This window comes from Coregonus lavaretus (assembly GCF_964263955.1).
Source record: "Coregonus lavaretus genome assembly, chromosome: 10".
In the NCBI taxonomy this organism is placed as follows: domain Eukaryota; kingdom Metazoa; phylum Chordata; class Actinopteri; order Salmoniformes; family Salmonidae; genus Coregonus; species Coregonus lavaretus.
The window spans coordinates 9,569,083-9,592,852 of NC_139997.1; the positions used below are offsets into that span (position 1 = coordinate 9,569,083).

The following is a 23,770-nucleotide window of genomic DNA, read 5'->3' on the forward strand; positions in this document are numbered from 1 at the left end:
GGTAAGGGTAGATAACAACACATCTGCTACAGCCTATAGGGAGGAGGTCAGAGACCTGGCAGTGTGATGCCAGGACAACAACCTCTCCCTCAATGTGAGCAAGACAAAGGAGATGATTGTGGACTACAGGAAAAGAAGGGCCGAACAGGGCCTCATTAACATCTGTAGTGGAGCGGATCGAGAGTTTCAAGTTCCTTGGTGTCCACATCACCAACAAACTATCATGGTCCAAACACATCAAGACAGTCGTGCAGAGGGCACGACAACACCTTCACCCCCCCATGAGACTGAAACGATTTGGCATGAATCCTCAGATTCTCGAAAAGTTCTACAGCTGCACCATCGAGAGCATCTTGATCGGTTGCATCACCGCCTGGTATGGCAACTGCTCGGCATCCGACCGTAAGTCGCTACAGAGGGTAGCCCAATACATCCCTGGGGCCAAGCTTCTTGCCATCCAGGACCTATATACTAGGTGGTGTCAGTGGTAAATGGTAAAAGACTCCAGTCACCCAAGTCTACTACTGAACAATTAATCAAATGGCCACCCAGACTATTTACATTGACAAACCCCTCCCCCCCTTTGTTTTTACACTGCTGCTACTCGCTGTTTATTATCTATACACTTTACCCCTACCTACATGTACAAATTACCTCGACTAACCTGTACCCCAGCACATTGACTCGGTACCGGTACCCCCTGTATATAGCCTCGTTATTGTTATGTAATCTTATTGTGTTACTTTTTATTTTATTATTTACTTTAGTTTATTTAACAAATATTCTCTTAACTCTATTTATTGAACTGCATTGTTGGTTAAGGGCTTGTAAGTAAGCATTTCACGGTAAGCTCTACACCTGTTGTATTCGACGCATGTGACAAATAACATTTGATTTGATTTGATTTTAACTAGACTGATACATGGTTATAACAAAAAAAAGAAGGGATTATTTGCTTTCCAAATGCCACGGATTGGACAGGAAGTCAGTTAATCTGAAACCTGATCCGGCAGGAAGGAAGGACTCAGGAACCAGCATTGAGATCTTTCACCAATCATATTCATCACGACCGGTCGGCCCGGCCAGACCCAGACCAATTGGACCGCAGCACTTCACTTAACTAAACATCTTTCCCATAAAATAAATGCTTCCAGGTTACCCTGCCTTGCCCAGGTTGCCTCCAAACCCCGCCTCGCCTCAACGGCCCATCTGATCTCAATTACCTCAGTGAGTTGGTTGGTGGTGCTGGTGCTATAGTGGTGGTGGAGTGATCAGACCTGGGTTCAAATAGTGTTTGAAATCTGCCAAATACTTTGAGCGATCGCTTTAACCTGCCTGGGGTGACAATCAGGTGGACAGGGTTTGGGGGTTGGACTATTTACTTTTCTTTTGGTTACATTGCAACATGCAAGCTCAATGAAGCACAGATAAAGTATTTGAAATAATTTTGAATAGTATTTTAACCCAGGTGGTGGTGTAGTGATAGTCTGACTCAAGGCCACAACACAGCGCCATGGCAACTGGTGAGAGGCCGAGCCGAGCCGTACCCCAACACAGATCTACCTGCGCGCTGTCCATCTCATTTAGAATACAAGGTTTGTGTCCCAAATGGCACACTATTCCCTATATAGTGCATAAGGCTCTGGTCAAAAGTAGTGCTCCATATAATGAATAGGGTGCCATTTGGGACGCATCCAATGGGGTTAGTGGAGGGGAAAGTGTTATTGAATAATTGGTTCCTGATGCTTTTCCCCCTTTCCTTTGGAATATTAATTACCAAATAGGTTACATCCCAAATGACACTATTTCCTAGTGGATTACTTTTGACCAGGGCCCATATATTCCCCATAAACAGGGAATATGGTGCCTGCCCACTGCCATTTGAAAGACAGCCATAATCTTTTTGGTTGATATTGTGGGAGCAAGTGGGGCCTAAGGTATAGGAAGAAGTCCTATTTGATGGGTTTAACTGATATTTTGTGGGAGGAGGAGATCAGACAGTTGGTGTGGAGTTCCAGTTCCAGAGGATGTAGAATTTTTATTCTTAGGACTGGAGGATCTCGGAAGCCTTGGGGCCCGTCCCAAATGGCACCCTATATATAGTGCACTACTTTTGACCAGAAGTACACTATGAAGGGAATATGGTGCCATTCGGGATGCAGCCCATCGGAAGATCTAGACTCAGGCTGCTATAAAAGTATTTGTGGCACAGGCTAGCGGATAAATGTTCTGGAGCACGTAATTTCTTCTCAGGTCACATGTGAAAAAGCAGAAAGCTGCAGAACATGTTCTGTTCCAATTGGTGTCTAACAGAGGAGATGTTTTATGTTGGCTTATTTTAAATCACATTAAAGGCCCTTTGCAGATGAAGAGTCTGAGACCGGGGTTCCTCTATTACACTCTCTCTCTCTCGCTCGCTCTCACTCTCCCCCTCCCTCTCTCTCTCTCTCACCTGTGCAGGTTGAATTTACCTCGGTATCAAGGAACCTGCCAGTGTCAAACTGGATGTAGGCTAGGCTACATGCATCAGATCATGAATTGATTTGATATCCATTGTGAACACACATTTTTTTCTATCACTCTCTTTCTTTTTCATTCACTCACTTACCTGTAGTTTATTAAGGCATGGTTGGTTTCCATAGTAACCCTGAGTCCACATCCTCACAGCATCATTGTGAATGTGTTTACAAGGAGATGAGGGCACCACCTTGTGGCAGCACATGAACTAACAATCTGGTTGCCACAAACACTCAGAGAGGGGGACACAATATAATATTTTCCCATGTATCTTGTTCCAAAAACACCATTCTGTTTTGTAATCATTGCTGCTGAGTCCAGTGAGAGATACAGTGAGGGAAAAAAGTATTTGATCCCCTGCTGATTTTGTACGTTTGCCCACTGATAAAGAAATGATCAGTCTATCATTTTAATGGTAGGTTTATTTGAACAGTGAGAGACAGAATAGCAACAAAAAAATCCAGAAAAACACATGTCAAAAATGTTATAAATTGATTTGCATTTTAATGAGGGAAATAAGTATTTCACCCCCTCTCAATCAGAAAGATTTCTGGCTCCCAGGTGTCTTTTATACAGGTAACGAGCTGAGATTAGGAGCACACTCTTAAAGGGAGTGCTCCTTATCTCAGTTTGTTACCTGTATAAAAGACAGCTGTCCACAGAAGCAATCAATCAATCAGATTCCAAAATCTCCACCATGGCCAAGACCAAAGAGCTCTCCAATGATGTCAGGGACAAGATTGTAGACCTACACAAGGCTGGAATGGGCTACAAGACCATCGCCAAGCAGCTTGGTGAGAAGGTGACAACAGTTGGTACGATTATTCGCAAATGGAAGAAACACAAAAGCACTGTCAATCTCCCTCGGCCTGGGGCTCCATGCAAGATCTCACCCCTTAAGTTGCAATGATCATGAAAACGGTGAGGAATCAGCCCAGAACTACACGGGAGGATCTTGTCAATGATCTCAAGGCAGCTGGGACCATAGTCACCAAGAAAACAATTGGTAACACACTACACCGTGAAGGACTGAAATCCTGCAGCGCCCGCAAGGTCCCCCTGCTCAAGAAAGCACATATACAGTGGGGGGAAAAAGTATTTAGTCAGCCACCAATTGTGCAAGTTCTCCCACTTAAAAAGATGAGAGAGGCCTGTAATTTTCATCATAGGTACATGTCAGCTATGACAGACAAAATGAGAGAGAAAAAATCCAGAAAATCACATTGTAGGATTTTTAATGAATTTATTTGCAAATTATGGTGGAAAATAAGTATTTGGTCAATAACAAAAGTTTCTCAATACTTTGTTATATACCCTTTGTTGGCAATGACACAGGTCAAACGTTTTCTGTAAGTCTTCACAAGGTTTTCACACACTGTTGCTGGTATTTTTGCTGGTATCTCCTCTAGAGCAGTGATGTTTTGGGGCTGTCGCTGGGCAACACAGACTTTCAACTCCCTCCAAAGATTTTCTATGGGGTTGAGATCTGGAGACTGGCTAGGCCACTCCAGGACCTTGAAATGCTTCTTACGAAGCCACTCCTTCGTTGCCCGGGCGGTGTGTTTGGGATCATTGTCATGCTGAAAGACCCAGCCACGTTTCATCTTCAATGCCCTTGCTGATGGAAGGAGGTTTTCACTCAAAATCTCACGATACATGGCCCCATTCATTCTTTCCTTTACACGGATCAGTCGTCCTGGTCCCTTTGCAGAAAAACAGCCCCAAAGCATGATGTTTCCACCCCATGCTTCACAGTAGGTATGGTGTTCTTTGGATGCAACTCAGCATTCTTTGTCCTCCAAACACGACGAGTTGAGTTTTTACCAAAAACATCTGACCATATGACATTCTCCCAATCCTCTTCTGGATCATCCAAATGCACTCTAGCAAACTTCAGACGGGCCTGGACATGTACTGGCTTAAGCAGGGGGACACGTCTGGCACTGCAGGATTTGAGTCCCTGGCGGCGTAGTGTGTTACTGATGGTAGACTTTGTTATTTTGGTCCCAGCTCTCTGCAGGTCATTCACTAGGTCCCCCCGTGTGGTTCTGGGATTTTTGCTCACCGTTCTTGTGATCATTTTGACCCCACGGGGTGAGATCTTGTGTGGAGCCCCAGATCGAGGGAGATTATCAGTGGTCTTGTATGTCTTCCATTTCCTAATAATTGCTCCCACAGTTGATTTCTTCAAACCAAGCTGCTTACCTATTGCAGATTCAGTCTTCCCAGCCTGGTGCAGGTCTACAATTTTGTTTCTGGTGTCCTTTGACAGCTCTTTGGTCTTGGCCATAGTGGAGTTTGGAGTGTGACTGTTTGAGGTTGTGGACAGGTGTCTTTTATACTGATAACAAGTTCAAACAGGTGCCATTAATACAGGTAACGAGTGGAGGACAGAGGAGCCTCTTAAAGAAGAAGTTACAGGTCTGTGAGAGCCAGAAATCTTGCTTGTTTGTAGGTGACCAAATACTTATTTTCCACCATAATTTGCAAATAAATTCATTAAAAATCCTACAATGTGATTTTCTTGATTTTTTTTCCTCAATTTTTCTGTCATAGTTGACGTGTACCTATGATGAGAATTACAGGCCTCTCATCTTTTTAAGTGGGAGAACTTGCACAATTGGTGGCTGACTAAATACTTTTTTTCCCCACTGTACATGCCCGTCTGAAGTTTGCCAATTAACATCTGAATGATTCAGAGGAGAATTGGGTGAAAGTGTTGTGGTCAGATGAGACCAAAATTGAGCTCTTTTGCATCAACTCAACTCGCCGTGTTTGGAGGAGGAGGAATGCTGCCTATGACCCCAAGAACACCATCCCCACCGTCAAACATGGAGGTGGAAACATTATGCTTTGGGGGTGTTTTTCTGCTAAGGGGACAGGACAACTTCAGCGCATCAAAGGGACGATGGACGGGGCCATGTACCGTCAAATCTTGAGTAAGAACCTCCATCCCCTCAGCCAGGGCATTGAAAATAGGTTGTGGATGGGTATTCCAGCATGACAATGACCCAAAACACACGGCCAAGGCAACAAAGGAGTGGCTCAAGAAGAAGCACATTAAGGTCCTGGAGTGGCCTAGCCAGTCTCCAGACCTTAATCCCATAGAAAATCTGTAGAGGGAGCTGAAGGTTCGAGTTGCCAAACGTCAGCCTTGAAACCTTAATGACTTGGAGAAGATCTGCAAAGAGGAGTGGGACAAAATCCCTCCTGAGATGTTTGCAAACCTGGTGTCCAACTACAAGAAACGTCTGACCTCTGTGATTGCCAACAAGGGTTTTGCCACCAAGTACTAAGTCATGTTTTGCAGAGGGGTCAAATACTTATTTCCCTCATTAAAATGCAAATAAATTAATAAAATTTTTGAGATGCGTTTTTCTGGATTTTTTTGTTGTTATTCTGTCTCTCACTGTTCAAATAAACCTACCATTAAAATTATAGACTGATCATGTCTTTTTCAGTGGGCAAATGTACAAAATCAGCAGGGGATCAAATACTTTTTCCCTCACTGTATATATCTGCTGATATAACTATGCTATTGTTATTTAAGTTAAGGAATTAGTGTTATCTACTTGTCTGTGACTGATTAGGCCCAATGGACTATAGAGTCTTTATGCTACTCGGGGAGCTCAGCGCCGTGCTCCTTCAGTTGTACTGAGAGGTTTCTCTCTCTCTCTTTAATGGAACACTCTCCTAAACCACAGTGTTCTAGAATCATCAGTGATGAAACTCTTTGTTCTGTTCTGACTCACAGGCAGACAACCCCTCCCTCAACCTCATTATCTCAAGACCCAATCTCTTTGAGACCCAATCTCTGCTGCTACAGTCAAATTTAGAATATAGACAAATGGTGCCCTTAAAAAAGGCAAGCAACAGAAAACGCAGAGCACTTCATGAGAGGAAAATTCCATCTTGAGTGAATCAATTCTACTAAACGAGTGTTGGAGCTAGAAGACAGTGTAGAAGTGGTGAAAACTTCTGAGAAGGATTTTGAGAAGACAACTCATTCTCAATATCCTCTTCTTTGGTTATACCCCTCAGCCCTCCTTACCCCAGAGATGACCTATCTATAATGTAATAGGACTCATATCATCCGTTGGGTTCTCAAATGACCAATCTGAAGTTAAGATATTGAGTTTGTGATAAGAGTCAGGGAGGACTAGAAACAATGGTGTTATTCTTAATTTAGCCTAGTAAAAGGCATAAGCTGAAGCTCACCCCAAAACTTTTTGTAGAGGTGCTGACTAACGGAGCGCAAACTATACAAAGAAAGAAAGAAAGTCACACATTCTAATTATGCTCCCAAATATTAATCGGCATGGCAACCAACGTTTCAGCACACAATGCCTTCTTCAGGGTTACTTGGTAAATGCTTGAACTAGGTTATGTAGAAAAACAGTGCAGGTAGTGCAGCCAATGAACACAGTGAGGGGTGTGTCATAGTAATTAAGGTAATGAAGGATGAAAAAGTGGCACTGTTAAAAAAACTTATTTTACAGCATGTGTCAAGATGTTGGGGCAATTATTTACATAATCTTATGTCAACATGATTAGATATAATACATTTACATTTTCGTCATTTAGCAGACGCTCTTATCCAGAACGACTTCAGGAGCAATTAGGGTGAAGTGCCTTGCTCAAGGGCACATCGGCATATTATTTCACCTAGTCGGCTCGGGGATTCGAATAAGCGCTGTCGTGTATGAAGATTATGACGTTGTTAATGTTTTAAGTGGAACCAGAGAGGACGTTAATTTTAGTATCAAGAGGGAATGTTTTAGTGTAATGCCACATACAACAGACAGGAAGTGTGTTGTAGACAGGGGAGACTGGTGATTGGCCAGAAGAGGGAGCACCCCTCTTTTTGCATTGTTTATAAGTAGGGGCTAAACGAAGAAGAAGTCAGAGCGGCCATTGCAATCTGAGGCGTCGCTCTCCGGATGTCATGACATCTGTCACTTATGCTGTAAACGTGTGATATTAATAAAAGCCTCTAATCACAGTGCAGCCTAAGCGGACTCCTTGTTGACAGCAACAGCCACCAACAACAGACACGACAGCGCCCTTTCGGCTATTGGCCCAACGCTCTTACCCGCTAGGCTACCATAATGTTAATATCAACAATCATTATTTTTACATTTAATTTACTTTCCTCTTTGTTTCATTATTTCATTTAACATCTTCTTGTGGTTCAAACATAATGCATATTGAGCATCATCGACATGGGAAACATGATATGCAGTATCAGCTAATACACTGTGGGCAAAGCATTTTCATTGGGTTGAAATGTTCATAGAAAGGGTCTGAGATCAAAGTCAATATTCAAACCATTAGGTAGGAGATCCAGTGGTCCTCCTTCTGTAGTATTAATGTCTCAATGTTACCTCCTCTCCTTGGTAGGGTAACATGATCCATACCTGTGTATTTGAGGGAGGAGATAGGATGGTTAGCTTCAACAAAGTGGGATGCTACTGGGTAGTCCGTGTTCTCACACCTGATTGAGCTGCTGTGTTCAGCTATTCATTGTTTTAATTGTCTTTTCGTTTTGCCCAACATAAGCTTCACCGCCTCATTTAGCCAACAGAGGGAGACAGATACTGATAGTCTCACATAGAAATAGACAGTCATCTGTTGCCTACCTTTGCTGCAATAATATTCCATGTGACATGGGTGACAGGTTGTCCATAGTGTTTCTATATTTAATCTGGGTTGAACAGATAAGCAGGGGGGATTTACACTGAGTATACTAAACATTAGGAACACCTTCCTAATATTGAGTTGCACGCACCTTAAAAATCTTCTTTAACCGGTCTCCTCCCCTTCATCTACACTGATTGAAGTGGATTTAACAAGTGACATCAATAAGGGATCATAGCTTTCACCTGGATTCACCTGGTCGGTCTATGGCATGTTCTTAATGTTTTGTATACTCAGTGTATGTACACATGAATATGAACCAAACGGTGTGATGCCGTTCTGACAGCACAGAATAATGTGCTTTCTGTTTGCGCTGAGATAATGGCATCATTTAAACACTCACCTGTTTCTAGGCAGCCAACTATGTCCTCTTTACAGAATACTTAAGTCTCCCATGTAAACAGAGATACGTTAATGCACGAACACGAACACACACAGAGAGACTTATTCTACCGCCCTCCTTTCCGTCTGTCCATTTGTAAGGTCAGGAGGGTCTAGAGGGACCATGGACGGTCACCTGTTGTCCTTCATGCTGTTTGGGGTGGTGGTGTGGCTGGTGGTGGCTGTGTGGTACTGCTATGCTCCCTGTGCTGGAAGAACCAGGGAGAGGAAACTGACATGGAGAGTTCAGAGGTTACATCCTGCTGAGATCACGGACATCCTGTGAGAACATGACAGAAAAGGGGAAGAATACCCGCTGGGGAGCCAGGCCCAGCCAGTCAGAATGAGTTTTCCTCCACAAAAGTGCTTTATTACAGACAGAAATACTCCTCAGTTTCATCAGCTGTCCGGGTGGCTGGTCTCAGATGATCCTGCAGGTGAAGAAGCTGGATGTGGAGGTCCTGGGCTGGCGTGTTTACACCTGGTCTGCGGTTGTGAGGCCGGTTGGACGTACTGCCAAATTGGAGGCAGCTTATGGTAGAGAAATTAACATTAAATTCTCTGGCAACAGCTCTGGTGGACATTCCTGCAGTCAGCATGCCAATTGCACGCTCCCTCAAAATTTGAGACATCTGTGGCATTGTGTTGTGTGACAAAACTGCACATTTTAAAATGGCCTTTTATTGTCCCCAGCACAAGCTGCACCTGTGTAATGATCATGCTGTTTAACCAGCTTCTTGATATGCCACACCTGTCAGGTGGATGGATTATCTTGGCAAAGGAGAAATGCTCACTAACAGGGATGTAAACAAATTTGTGCTACAAATTTGAGAGAAATAAGCATTTTGTGCGTATGGAACATTTCTGGGATCTTTTATTTCAGCTCATGAAAACATGGGACCAACGCTTTACATATATTTTTGTTCAGTATAATATATATTTGTACATAAATATGAAAAATGTGAGGGGTAGTTTAGAATATTTTATTTCAACGGTATATTACTGTTACCCACTGACATTTTGAATAACAGCACCTCTGTCATGCTGATCCTCGACACAGGGGACCCACAGGGGTGCGTGCGGAGCCCCTCCTGTACCCCCTGTTCCCCCCATGACTACGTGGCTACGCACGTCTCCAACTCAATCATCAAGTTTGCAGACGATACAAAAGTGGTAGGCCTGACTACCAACAACAACGACACAGCCTACAGGGAGGAGGTGAGAGCCCTGGCGGAGTGGTGCCAGGCAAAAAACCTCTCCCTTAACGTCAACAAAACAAAGGAGCTGATCGTGAAATACAGGAAACAGCAGAGAGAGCACGCCCCCATCCACATCGATGGGGCCGCAGTGGAGAGGGTCAAAAGCTTCAAGTTCCTCTGCATGCACATCACTGAGGAACTGAAATGGTCCCTCCACACAGACACCGACACCGTGGTGAAAGAGGCGCAACGGCGCCACTTCAACCTCAGGAGGCTGAAGAAATTCGGCTTGGCCCCTAAGATCCTCGCAAACTTCTATAGATGCACAATCGAGAGCATTCTGTCAGGCTGTATCACCGCCTGGTACGGCAACTGCAGCGCCTGCAACCGCAGAGGTGGTGCGGTCATCCCAACGCATCACATTGCCTGCCCTCCAGGACATCTACAGCACCCGGTGTCACAGGAAGGCCAAGAAGATCATCAAGAACCTCAGCCACCCGAGCCACTGCCTGTTCACCCTGCTACCATCTAGCAGGCAGAGACAGTACAGGTGCATCAAAGCTGGAACAGAGACTGAAAAACAGCTTCCATCTCCAGGCCATCAGACTGTTAAACAGCCATCACTAGTCCGCCTCTGGCCAGTACCCTGCCCTGCACCTTAGAGACTGCTGCCATAGGTGCATAGTCACGTTTACATGAACACTAATAATTCAATATTAAACTGATTATGGTAGTGGGCTGAGTATGGCAATAGTCATGTAAACACTTTACTCTGCTTATCTTAATCGGCATTAGGTCAAAATCGAAGTAAGCATACCCTGATTAAAACACCTGGTTTTCTGATCAATCTTTCAAATGATTAGGGTGTGTAAACAGCTTCATGGGCGTTCCAGTGTGTATTTGATCTGCGCATGTGTCAGCATCCTCCCTCTTATTAGAGCTCTGCTACTCGACCCGACATTATACACATCAGGTTAACTAGGGTACGGGCAGGACTCAGCTAAATTGATCACTAACATTTTGAAGCTGAGCCATTTGCTCGTGCTCAGCTGCACAGTACAGTCATTACTGACTAAGATCATAACATGGTGACAAAAGTGCTTCAACCTCGTCAAATATAAGACAGGAGAGATTATTTCACAGAAAATAATAATGTTCCTTGCGTTTTGTCAGAGTTTAGAGTGACGAAAAGTAGCTAACAGCAAACTGCTCTCTCATGTCTCTTCATTGAGACCATATATACCAATATACACAAGCAGTTAGGAAAGCAAAGGCTAACTTTTTCAAACAGAAATTTGCATCCTGTAGCACTAACTCCAAAAAGTGTTGGGACACTGTAAAGTCCATGGAGAATAAGAGCACTTCCTCCCAGCTGCCCACTGCACTGAGGCTAGGAAACACTATCACCACCGATAAATCTACAATAATCGAGAACTTCAACAAGCATTTTGCTACGGCTGGCCATGCTTTCCACCTGGCTACCACTACCCCGGCCACCAGCTCTGCACCCTCCGCTGCAACTTGCCCATGCCCCCCCCCGCTTCTCCTTCACACAAATCCAGACAGCTGATGTTCTGAAAGAGCTGCAAAATCTGGATCCCTACAAATCATCTGGGCTAGACAATCTGGACCCTTTCTTTCTAAAACTAGCCGCCGAAATTGTCGCAACCCCTATTACTAGCCTGTTCAACCTCTCTTTCGTAACGTCTGAGATCCCCAGAGATTGGAAAGCTGCCGCGGTCATCCCCCTCTTCAAAGGGGGTGACACTCTAGATCCAAACTGTTACAGACCCATATCCATCCTGCCCTGCAAAAGTTTTTGAAAGCCAAGTTAACAAACAGATCACCGACCATTTCGAATCCCACCGTACCTTCTCCGCTATGCAATCCGGTTTCCGAGCTGGTCATGGGTGCACTTCAGCCACGCTCAAGGTCCTAAACGATATTATAACCGTGATCGATAATAGACAGTACTGTGCAGCCGTTTTCATTGACCTGGCCAAGGCTTTCGACTCTGTCAACCACCGCATTCTTATTGGCAGACTAAATAGCCTTGGTTTCTCAAATGACTGCCTCGCCTGGTTCACCAACTACTTCTCAGATAGAGTTCAATGTGTCAAATTGGAGGGCCTGTTGTCTGGACCTATGGCAGTCTCTATGGGGGTGCCACAGGGTTCAATTCTTGGGCCGACTCTTTTCTCTGTGTATATCAATGATGTCGCTCTTGCTGCTGGTGACTCTCAGATCCACCTCTACGCAGACGACACCATTTTGTATACATCTGGCCCTTCATTGGACACTGTATTAACAAACCTCCAAATGAGCTTCAATGCCATACAACACTCCTTCAGTAGCCTTCAGTAGCCACTCCTTCAGTAGCCTACACTAGTAAAACTAAATGCATGCTCTTCAACCGAACGCTGCTTGCACCCGCCCACCCGACTAGAATCACTACTCTCGACGGGTCTGACCTAGTGTATGTGGACAACTACAAATACCTAGGTGTCTGGTTAGACTGTAAACTCTCCTTCCAGACTCACATTAAGAATCTCCAATCCAAAGTTAAATCTAGAATCGGTTTCCTATTTCGCAACAAAGCCTCCTTCACTCATGCTGCCAAACATGCCCTCGTAAAACTGACTATCCTACCGATCCTTGACTTCGGCGATGTCATTTACAAAATAGCCTCCAACACTCTACTCAGCAAATTGGATGTAGTCTATCACAGTGCCATCCGTTTTGTCTCCAAAGCCCCATATACTACCCACCACTGTGACCTGTACGCTCTTGTTGGCTGGTCCTCACTACATATTCGTCGCCAAACCCACTGGCTCCAGGTCATCTATAAATCACTGCTAGGCAAATCCCTGTCTTATCTTAGCTCACTGGTCACCATAGCAACACCCACCCGTAGTCTGCGCTCCAGCAGGTATATCTCACTGGTCATCCCCAAAGCCAACACCTCCTTTAGCCGCCATTTCTTCCAGTTCTCTGCTGCCATGACTGGAACGAACTGCAAAAATCTCTGAAGCTGGAGACTCTTATCTCCCTCACTAACTTTAAGCGTCAGTTGTCAGAGCAGCTTACCGATCACTGACCTGTACACAGCCATTCTGAAATTAGCCCACCCAACTACCTCATCCCTATATTGTTATTTATTTTGATAATTTGCACCCCAGTATCTCTATTTGCACATCATCTTTTGCACATCTATCATTCCAGTGTTAATACGAAATTGTAACTATTTTGCACTATGGCCTATTTATTGCCTTACCTCCATAACTTACTACATTTGCACACACTGTATATATATTTTCTGTTGTATTTTTGACTATGTTTTGTTTACCCCATATGTAACTCTGTGTTGTTGTTTTTATCGCACTGCTTTGCTTTATCTTGGCCAGGTCGCAGTTGTAAATGAGAACTTGTTCTCAACTGGCTTACCTGGTGAAATAAATAATAAATAAATAAAAATATAGCTTGCCCTGTCCTCCTCACACCATACACATAATTGTTTTATGGCTCAACTCAGAATCGTAATCAAGGGACTGTTATGTGTAATTACTATGTGTGGTGTCTGTGGTGTCATCCTCACAGCTTTTATTTATCTGCAAATACAGAAATAAGGTTTAGGGGTGTTGGTCTGAAGTTGTACATTCCAAATTGTAAGTGGACTTTATAAGTTGGGTGTGGCTGTCTATGTAAACAATTTGAAATTGTAAACATAGCAGAAAGAAATGTATCTAATAAATAAAAAGTATTTCTCACACCTTGTTTTGGTATCTAAAAGGTTTCGCATTGACCATTGTTTTGCAGGCATTTATTTTTAATTCACGGATTAATTAGTAACTCAGTACTCTTTAGTCTTGGGTAGGCAGAGCTGTGACTGTTCCCTCACAGTGCAAATACAACTTTGGACTCATTATTCCTGCATGTGTATTATGTCAGATTCCCTGAGAGGTAGTGTTGAGGGAGTGTCTCTACAATACTGCATGCTTATGTTTTCAAGTCAGGTCCATTCAAATGCATTCGTTATATTGGATACACAGTGGCTACAAGATTTTGGGATATTTTCACCAGGACACAACTGTTGTTAAAGCTCATAATATTTCATCCATCTTCAACAGTGGCATATTTTGTCAAAGAGAACTCAGAGAAACATAATAGTGACTAATCATCCTCGTCAGGTTGTGATCAGTTGATACAATGTATCACTGAGTGATGGTTATGCTGTGCAACAATGTAATAATGTTGTCTGACAATGTATTTGCAACTCCAGTATCATCATGACAGCTAATCAACATGCACCAAGACCACCATAATTGATCCCATTAGTATGACTGTACCACAGATGTATTGGACTGTTCTATCCGTTTGAAAACGAGGAGGGATTTGGGAATATTCCAAGTAGTGACTTCATTTCCCGTAGTGCAAATGGGCGTTGGCTTCTGCACTCTAGTAAAAGGTGTGGCCAACTGAAAACTCTTGACAACTCTAGCTCAGGTAAGGCGAAACAGCTTTTTCTGATATTTTACAAATTAGAAAACATAAAAATGTCACGCTGTTGTTCAAGTTTAGTGAAGTGCGTCATTTAGCATACTGTGACTATTTTTTTATCGACTTAATCAGCAAGAATTAGTTTCGTTTCAGCTCTCGCCAGATGGGATACAATTTCCGAAAATATTGGTTGTATTTAAAACCGTTAAAACGTACGCAATTGATTTAGATTATATTCTGATTAAATGCCTAAAGTAACACACTTACCGTAGTTCTCGAAAACCCATCTCCTTAGGGTTTTCACTGGTTAACTTCGCCCACGGCTGACTCCATGTGAACTACAATTCCGAAGCTGTGTTTTAACATTTAGAAATATAAATTAATTAATAATAAATTGGTCATTTAGCAGACGCTCTTATCCAGAGCGATTTACGGGAGCAATTAGGGTTAAGTGCCTTGCTCAAGGGCACATCGACAGATTTTTCACCTAGTCGGCTCGGGGATTAGAACCAGCAACCTTGTTTTGAAATATCAATAATCATTGCTTGCGAAAGTGTTTTCGAAACATATGGCCCTTATCTTTGATATCAGCGAGATATAATCTTTCAAAATAAATAAGATACACATACTGTAGCAGATTTGCACAGGTTTATAAACTGTTTGCCTCCAGTTGAGGAACTACACTTCCACACAGGTGTTCGGCGCATATTAGCTAGCTAATAGGTACAGGTGGTCACCTCTGTCTTCCAAAAACAAGTGCTTTAACATAGAGATATGGCCGTGTGGGAACACTAACCCTTACCCTATAAAGGTGTGTAGTAAATTAACAATTTTTTAATGATTTCTTGCTGATATGAAAGATGTGTTCCTTACGTTTCCAAAACCATACTGCAAGCGATGCATTTTAACTTCTATAACAAGTGTCGGGGCTCTTTACAAAAGTCCCCCGGGAAGAAGATACAGTCACCAACTGGCACTAGAGTTAGTGTCTATGAATGGGCTAAACTACCCGTACTGTGGAATGTGCAACGTTGTACTGTCAATGAAGATGGATTTGGAATTGCTGTACAAATTAGGCCTATGCAGAGCATAATCACAAATACATTTAAATCTATGAATTGTTACCCTACTCCTCCTCAGTTGTAGAATATCCGCTGCAATGGCCAATGTTTGGGTAAGTTACCAGATATCACTCTACTTTCTGTAAAGGAAATACAATTTTACTAATTGTTTTAGATGATAATTGTTGCTTATGTATTCACATCTGTGCCACTTCTCTCCCTGGCCTGTGTTTGTTAGCTGGTTTCCAAGTACCTCGACTCCTCCACGGACTTTTTTTAAATGAACCTCAAGACTCCTTCGAGTCGCTATGCGTCGATACTTAAAAAAAGTCAATTGTTCAACCCTTAACATGTACCTATATTTGTCCTATCTTGCGTGCCATTCTTTGTTTGCGGAAATCCATACTTGTTAATCAAATATACAACCACGTTGCTCTAAAATGGCAACTCGGTGTGAATGCGCATGTGCCAATTTAATCTTAACAAGGAAACAGTCGGTGGTTGTATTTGATAAAGTATGGATTTCAGCAAACAAAGGAAGGCATGCAACAACAGAGGTTAAAACATAGGTACACGGTAAGGGTTTAAGAATGTACATTTTTGAATTGTCGACGCATAGTGAGTCGGAGGTTCATAAAAAAAAAAAAACTAGTCTGCTCTCAACTCCGTGGAGGATGACTGCTTGTCTTTTTTTTTTGTCAATAATGATACTCTGATGGTAAACTGTACATTTCCTTTTCAGGGTGACTTGGATCTCCTTTTGGATTCACCTTCCTCTTTGACAGTAACGGTAGGCCTACTAAGTTGTTATACTTTTATTTCAACCATGGGCTAACTAAGTACCTTAATGTAATAAAAAACGAGTTTCTGCTGTTTCTTGACATGTTTTTCTGTTTCTCAGTCCACCGCCCGAGGAACCATTAAAGAGAAAGCGGGATTCAAAGCAGCAGAAGATGTAGTTGCTCTACGGAAGGCCATAGAGGGAATCGGTAGGAATATCAATCAGTCCACCATACACTCTAAGCCAGGGGTGTCAAACTCATTTTAGCTCAGGGGCCACATGGAGGAAAATCTATTCCCAAGTGGGCCGGACCGGAAAAATCATGGTATATATAACTTAAAAACAACAACTTCAGATTGTTTTCTTTGTTTTAATACGATCAACATACAACATAAAGCTGGAGCCTGAGGACAGTGTCCAAAATAGTACAAGCACAACATCACTATTAATCATAAAACACGTCAAGTTTATTTGAAAATTCTAAAGAAAAAGAACACACAAACACACACTGCCTCAGTGATTAACAGAACTGTTTCACAGATCACAGAACTATATCAGGGTGTCATTTCTCAGGCAAAAATGTAGATACAAATAATGAAATCCTGTTCCCCAAACAAGTGCAAGAACCACAGAGTCAAGAATAGGTTAAATATACAAATAAAATAAAATCAATTAAAAACAATAGCACATCAACATAAAAACATATAAACTTAAATCTGAAAGCGTTGCTCAAACTCCTGTAACAGTCCCGTTATTTTATCTTTGAACCGCTTCATGTCTGCCACATGTTGGGTCGCGCACAAATTTTTCAGACAGGGGAAGTGAGCTGCATCACCACCGGCAAGTTGCGTCTCCCACAATGACAGCTTCAACTTGAAAGAACGTATGCTGTCATAATACTGCGTGACAACTTTGTTGCGCCCTTGCAGCTGTTTGTTCAAGTTATTCAGGTGCTCTGTACCATCCACCATAAATGCAAGGTCCTGCATCCATTCTGCGGAATGAAATTCTAACACTGGTTTGCCCTTTTCTTCCATGAACTGTTCAATTTCTTCTCGTAAATCAAAGAAACGCCTCAGCACAGCACCTCGGCTTAACCATCTTACCTCAGTGTGGTATGGCAGGCCATAGATGTGGTCTTTCTCTCTGAGAAGGCTGTCAAACTGACGGTGATTCAGGCTTCTGGATCGGATGAAATTAACAGTTTGGATGACCACCTTCATGACGTTATCCATCTTTAATGACTTGCAACACAAAGCCTCCTGGTGCAAAATACAGTGAAAAGTCAAAAAATCACGTCCTCCATTTGCAGATTGCACTTTCTCTCTGAACTTTGTCACAACGCCTGCTTTTTTCCCGATCATTGAGGGCGCAACATCTGTAGCCAGGCTGACAGCGCGGGACCAGTCCACTCCGACCCTGTCCAGCGCGCCGACGAGTGCGGTAAAAATATCAGCTGCTGTCGTTGTATCTGTCATCGGCACCAACTCCACGAACTCCTCGGTGACGGTCAATGTGTCATCAACTCCGCGGATGGAAATGGCCAGTTGTGCAACATCTGTAATGTCCGTGCTTTCATCAATTGCAACCGAAAACGCAATAAATGACTACTTTTTGCTTCAACTGGCTGTCCAAATCCACTGAAAGATCGGAAATCCTGTCTGCAACTGTGTTTCTTGTCAGGCTGATATTTGCAAAAGCCTGCCGCTTTTCAGGGCACACAATCTCCGCTGCCTTCCTCATGCATGTTTTTACAAATTCACCCTCACTAAATGGTTTTGAAGCCACTGCGATTTCATTAGCAATGAGGTAGCTAGCTTTCACTGCAGTGCCACTGATGTCTCGGCTGTGAGTAAACACAGACTGCTGTTTCTTCAGACCCGCCAACAGTTCATTCACCTTCTCTCATCTCCGCTGTCCTTGAAAGTTGTCATATTTGTCGGCATGAAGACTCACATAGTGGCGACGAAGGTTATATTCTTTCAGCACTGCAACATGCTCTGAACACACCAAACATACAGCTTTCCCATTAAATTCCGTGAATAAATAGGATGACCATTTTTCTTGGAACACTCTGCACTCTGCGTCCACTTTTCTCTTTTTTGACAGAGACATATTGGGGCAATGAGGGTGCCAAAGCACATAATGTTAAAAGTAGAAGCCGTAATAAATATCGCGGGCAAAACAAAGTAGCTCATTGGCTGCACGTGCTTGACCTACTTGCTCTGCCCCGGTATAAACAGTTTGCTTGCTTAACACAATTGCTATTGCGCCATCCAGTGGACGCAATTGGAACAGCAGTATATTTTATTGAAAAATTGCAGCGCATTTTTGTACTTTACAAAATTATTATTATTTTTTTTTTATCATCTCGCGGGCCGGATTAAACCCGTTTGCGGGCCTGATCCGGCCCGCGGGCCGGACGTTTGACACCCCTGCTCTAAGCTCTTCACTGTACTCTACCACATATCAACCTAGAAATAACTTATTTGATGCCGCATGATAGGAATTTTCACTTTGATAGGAATTTTAATGATCCATGTAGCTCAGTTGGTACAGCATGGCGCTTGCAACGCCAGGGTTGTGGGTTCGATTCCCACTGGGGACCAGTATGAAAATGTATGCCCTCACTACTGTAAGTCGCTCCTGTGTGTGTGTGTTCATGTTCCCAGGTACCACTGAGAAGACCCTGGTTGAAGTTCTAACTGGGAGGAGCAACGCCCAGCGTCAGCTCATCTGTAAAGCCTACCAGGAAGCTACCAACAGGGTAAAACTATCCCTCTACTACCCTAAATATTAGCAGCATAATAGTTTTTATAGAATTTATAGAGAACATCTTGTCCAGATATCTCTGAATATTGCATGAGTCAATATCCAACCCTGATGTTGCCCTGTTGATGACCTTTGACCCCTCCCCCTCAGACGTTAGTGGATGACCTGAAGGGGGACACCCATGGGGACTTTGAGGACCTGCTGGTGGCTCTGGTCACCCCTCCTGCTCTGTTTGACTGTCATGAGGTCATCAGAGCCACCAAGGTAAGGGACATCTATCTGTATCAGGTAACTATCTGATACCAAACATTACTGTGTAATTACCATTTATCATGTACTTTGTGAATACCTGCCTGTTACACACACAGGGTGCTGGGACAACTGAGGAGACTTTAACAGAGATATTTGCCTCAAGATCCAACAAGCAAATCAAGGCTCTATCTGATGCATACTTAACAGGTTAGTAGAGTCTAATTAATTATCTAAACTATCTTAGTTTTAAAGTTGCACTATGCATAAATGTTTGCTAAAGCTCAAATAGTTAGCGTCATTTCAGTTTGTGACAAAATAAGCTAGTATAGTGTATATAATCATTGTGCCATCTAAACCACTGTGAAATATATTTTCCATAACAAATATTGTTGTATCAGCTGTTTGAAGCTGGTGTACAAAACTGAAAGTAAGCAAAAACAAAAACTTAAGAATGGGAAGCATAGAAATAGCTCACGTAGAACAGATCTACAACTTCTTACACTTGCTTTAAAGTAGAATGATAGGTTATAGATCAATGTGAATTTGGTTGGTTGCCCAAAAAGTTACATATTGCCACTTTAATTGGTTGTCAATCATCTATTAGTTGAATACTAATAAGGTATTGTATTTGACCACAGAAACTGGGAGAGCGATGACTCATGACCTCAAGTCTGAGATATCTGGGGACTATGCTACAACACTTCTCATCTTGGCTGAGGTAAAATGAGAACTTTATTGTCCCCAGGGGGAAATTGTCTTGGACATACAAGTCACAGGGGTATTTCTGTTTAATAGGTTTTTCAGCTGCTTGTGAGCTGTAACTCTTAGATTACTTTTTCAACCTTTCTGTTCGGTGTCTGTCATTTTAAGGGAAAACGAGATGAGAGTACGAATGTGGACCCAGCTAAAGCTAAAGTGGATGCTAAGGTACAGTGAGAGATATGATGAATTTGTCAACCATGCTCAGTATTTCACTGGTCTTGGTTTTAAACTTCCTGGGGAGTGACTCACTCAGACGTCCTGCCAAACACTTGTCATCGTGAAGTGTGTACCTTAATGTAATTAAATATATTGGTTTGTTCCTCTTCCATATTCTCTCTCTCTCATGCCAATGCATGATAGTGCCTAACAAGTACTGTGCTGTCTGTGTCCCTGTCCCTCCCCTCTCTAGGCCCTGTACGAGGCAGGAGAGAAGAAGTGGGGGACTGATGAAAGCAAGTTCATTGACATCCTGTGTCACCGGAGTGTTCCTCAGCTGAGACAGAGTTAGTAACCTTGGTCTAGCAAAGCACTGACGGACACAATACTGTAATCTAGTCTTCTGGATGATGATGATTTAGTCTAACGGGATCCGTTTCTCTCCCTCCCCTTACAGCACTAGTGGAGTATAAGGCCTTGAGCAACAAAACTCTACAGGAGAGCATTGAGAGGGAGATGTCAGGGAATCTAGAGGATCTACTGGTGGCTATTGGTACGAAGGACTAATCACAGTACTTGTTCGTCTGGTTGCCTATCACTCTCAAAGATGTCATGCACTGTTCTGTTATCGCTAACAAACCCTTTCACTTTCCAGTGAAATGTGTGAAGAGTGTTCCTGCCTACCTGGCTGAGAGACTTTTCAAAAGCATGAAGGTGAGCACAATTCTTCTTGTTTATGCATTTAAAAAATTGTTTTGTTTTTGAGGCATCATGCTGCTCATGCACTATTCTCCACCCACCGAGCCCAACAGATTACAAGGTCATAGTGCATGGTGCCTAGCCTGATGTCAGATCTGTTTGTGCTGCCTTGGCAACTCCTATGGTCATTTTCATGCCAAACTGCACATTAATGGCCATCTGATTTTACAAGACGGCCCGAACAGATCTGGGACTGTTGTCCTTTTTTTGCATTTCTTCAAATGTGCTTACATGTTTTTTCTTTTCATGGCATCATGCAGACATGGCATTTCTTCTAATCCAGTGGGTTCCAGTGGTGTAGAATGTTAATCTGTGGGGTTTTGGGATTAATCCAGTGGTTTTGTGTCCAGGGTGTGGGGACCACAGAGTCCACTATGACCAGGATAATGGTTGGCCGCTCGGAGATGGACATGCTGGACATCAGGGCAGAGTTCAAAAAGCTGTTTGGCTGTTCTCTCTACTCTACCATTAAGGTATGTGCCGGTAAATCTGGCTGACTGGTAACATACTTGTCCCGTAGAAAATTGACCCCAAGAAATGTAGCTATCTTTTACAGGATGATTGTTTTGACCAATTAGTTACAGTGCACTTTTTCCACATTTTGTTACGTTACAGCCTTATTCTAAAATGGATGAAATTGTTTTTCCACAATACCCTTTACTAAGTACTTTGTTGAAGCACCTTTGGCAGCGATTACAGCCTCTAGTCTTCTTGGGTGTCACACTACAAGCTTGTCACACCTGTATTTGGGGAGTTTCTCCCATTATTCTCTGCAGATCCTCTCAAGCTCTGTCAGGTTGGATGGGGCGCGTCGCTGCACAGCTATTTTCTGGTCTCTCCAGAGATGTTTGATCGGCTTCAAGTCCGGGCTCTGGCTGGGCCACTCAATGACATTCAGAGACTTGTCCCGAAGCCCCCCCCCCCCCCCACAGCATGATGATGATGCTGCTGCTGCCACCACCATGCTTCACTGTAGGGATAGTGCCAGTTTTCCTCCAGATGTGGCACTTGGCATTCAGGCCAAAGAGTTCAATATTGGTTTCATCAGACCAGATAATCTTGCCTTTTGGCAAACTCCAAGCGGGCTGTCATGTGCCTTTTACTGAGGAGTGTCTTCCATCTGGCCACTCTACCATAAAGGCCTGATTGGTGGAGTGCTGCAGAGATGGTTGTCCTTCCAGAAGGTTCTCCCATCTCCACAGAGGAACTCTAGCGCTCTGTCAGTGACCATCGGGTTCTAGGTCACCTCCCTGACCAAGGCCCTTCTCCCCCGATTGCTCAGTTTGGCTGGGCGGCCAGCTCTAGGAAGAGTCTTGGTGGTTCCAAACTTCTTCCATTTAAGAATGATGGAGGCCACTGTGTTCTTGGGGACCTTCAATGCTGAAGACATTTTTTGGTACGCTTTCCCAGATCTGTGCCTCGACACAATCCTGTCTCAAAGCTCTACGGACAATTCCGTCGACCTCATGGCTTGGTTTTTGGTCTGACATGCACTGTCAACTGTAGGACCTTATATAGACAGGTGTGTGCCTTTCCAAATCATGTCCAATCAATTGAATATACCACAGGTGGACTCCAAGCAAGTTGTAGAAACATCTCAAGGATGATCAATGGAAACAGGATGCACCTGAGCTTAATTTCGAGTATCATAGCAAAGGGTCTGAATACTTATGTAAAGGTATTTCAGCTTTTTATTTGTAATAAATGTGCTAAAATTTCTAAACCTGTTCGCTTTGTCATTATGGGGTATTGTGTGTAGATTGATGAGGAAAACAATTAATTTAATCAATTTTATAAGGCTGTCATGTGGAAAAAGGCAATACTTTCCAAATACACTATAACTGCTGATTTATTTTAATGACTGCGGAATTCAACATGATTGGAATTGATTTATTTCCAACCGTACCTCTATCCTGTGATTGGTCATTTGGTCAACCAATCTGATCTGCATGCGATTGCGAATCAGACCTTTAATTGTGATTTGGGGAATTTTATGTGGCATTTTATTTCTTGCGTGGTCAGTCGTAAGTGTCCAGTAACGTGCTGAAGATTCTCTGTGGAGGAAATAGCGATCGACTCCGCCCCCTGCCTGAGTTGCTAAACCCGCTTCCAGTGGGAGGAGTTACCCGCAGGATGCTCTCTGATAAGCATCGCTACTCTGCTTACCTCCGTCCCATGTTTCACCTGCTGCTGCCCCAACCCTGTTTCTGCCTCCGAATGACAAACCTCTGAGTGAAATATGAGACTGCTATTCTGTTATTTAGAGCGCAGCTTCACTCACTGCAATCAGTACCACTTTCCCTTGCTGCTTCAATGGACCATTTCACAAGTCTAAGGTCCGGATCAATAAGTCCTGTTAATAGGATCTGTGAAATTGATCATACTCTGTATCATAGCCATGTAACAGTACTCTCCATCCCTGTGTTCAATTGTAGTCTGATACTGCTGGAAGTTATGGACAAGCTCTGCTGAAGCTGTGTGGTGAAGACGACTGATATTAAAGTCCTGTCTACTCGGCATTGAGGAGCCTCCCACCGAAGGATCATAACAATGTGAAGGCTGCAGTGTACTGCACAGGTTAGATTTGTTATAGACACACTCTCTGTGTTATCCTGAGAAACATGGATATATGTTTGTTTCAATGTTCACAAAGTTTGACATTGGGATGTGTAACCTGGAACACGTAACGTCTTCAGACAACCCAGCCCAGACACATTCCAGGATTCCTTAGCCAGAGTCACCTATTTCTGTTAGATGTATTTCCAACTTTTACATTCCTGAATGCATTTTATTAGGACAAACCTTTATTGGTATACTTGCATAAGTATTATCCAAATTATTATAGATATCAGGAAGGAAGGTATTCTATCTGTTCTTGTATGAGAAGTAGTATTAAAACAGTTTACTAACAGTTGATTGTCATGTGGTCTTTTGTC

General features: G+C 43.1%; 1 protein-coding gene across 1 annotated transcript; it reads left to right on the forward strand.

The window, feature by feature from the left end:
- Window positions 1-14,219: 14,219 nt before the first annotated feature.
- On the forward strand, window positions 14,220-23,745 carry anxa3b (annexin A3b). Its single transcript, XM_084170702.1, has 14 exons — window positions 14,220-14,297; window positions 15,432-15,465; window positions 16,095-16,142; window positions 16,254-16,341; window positions 18,806-18,900; window positions 19,056-19,169; window positions 19,274-19,364; window positions 19,796-19,875; window positions 20,028-20,084; window positions 20,329-20,422; window positions 20,533-20,628; window positions 20,731-20,789; window positions 21,185-21,307; window positions 23,270-23,745. The coding sequence occupies exons 2-14, from the start codon at window positions 15,451-15,453 to the stop codon at window positions 23,327-23,329; spliced, it is 1,020 nt and encodes a 339-aa protein (XP_084026828.1). The 5' UTR covers window positions 14,220-14,297; window positions 15,432-15,450; the 3' UTR covers window positions 23,330-23,745.
- Window positions 23,746-23,770: the final 25 nt, after the last annotated feature.

Coding starts and splice junctions, on each gene's coding strand:
- anxa3b (XM_084170702.1), top strand. Junction 19,365..19,795: donor ATCTGATGCATACTTAACAG/GTTAGTAGAGTC, acceptor ATTTGACCACAG/AAACTGGGAGAGCGATGACT. Junction 20,085..20,328: donor AAGCTAAAGTGGATGCTAAG/GTACAGTGAGAG, acceptor TCCCCTCTCTAG/GCCCTGTACGAGGCAGGAGA.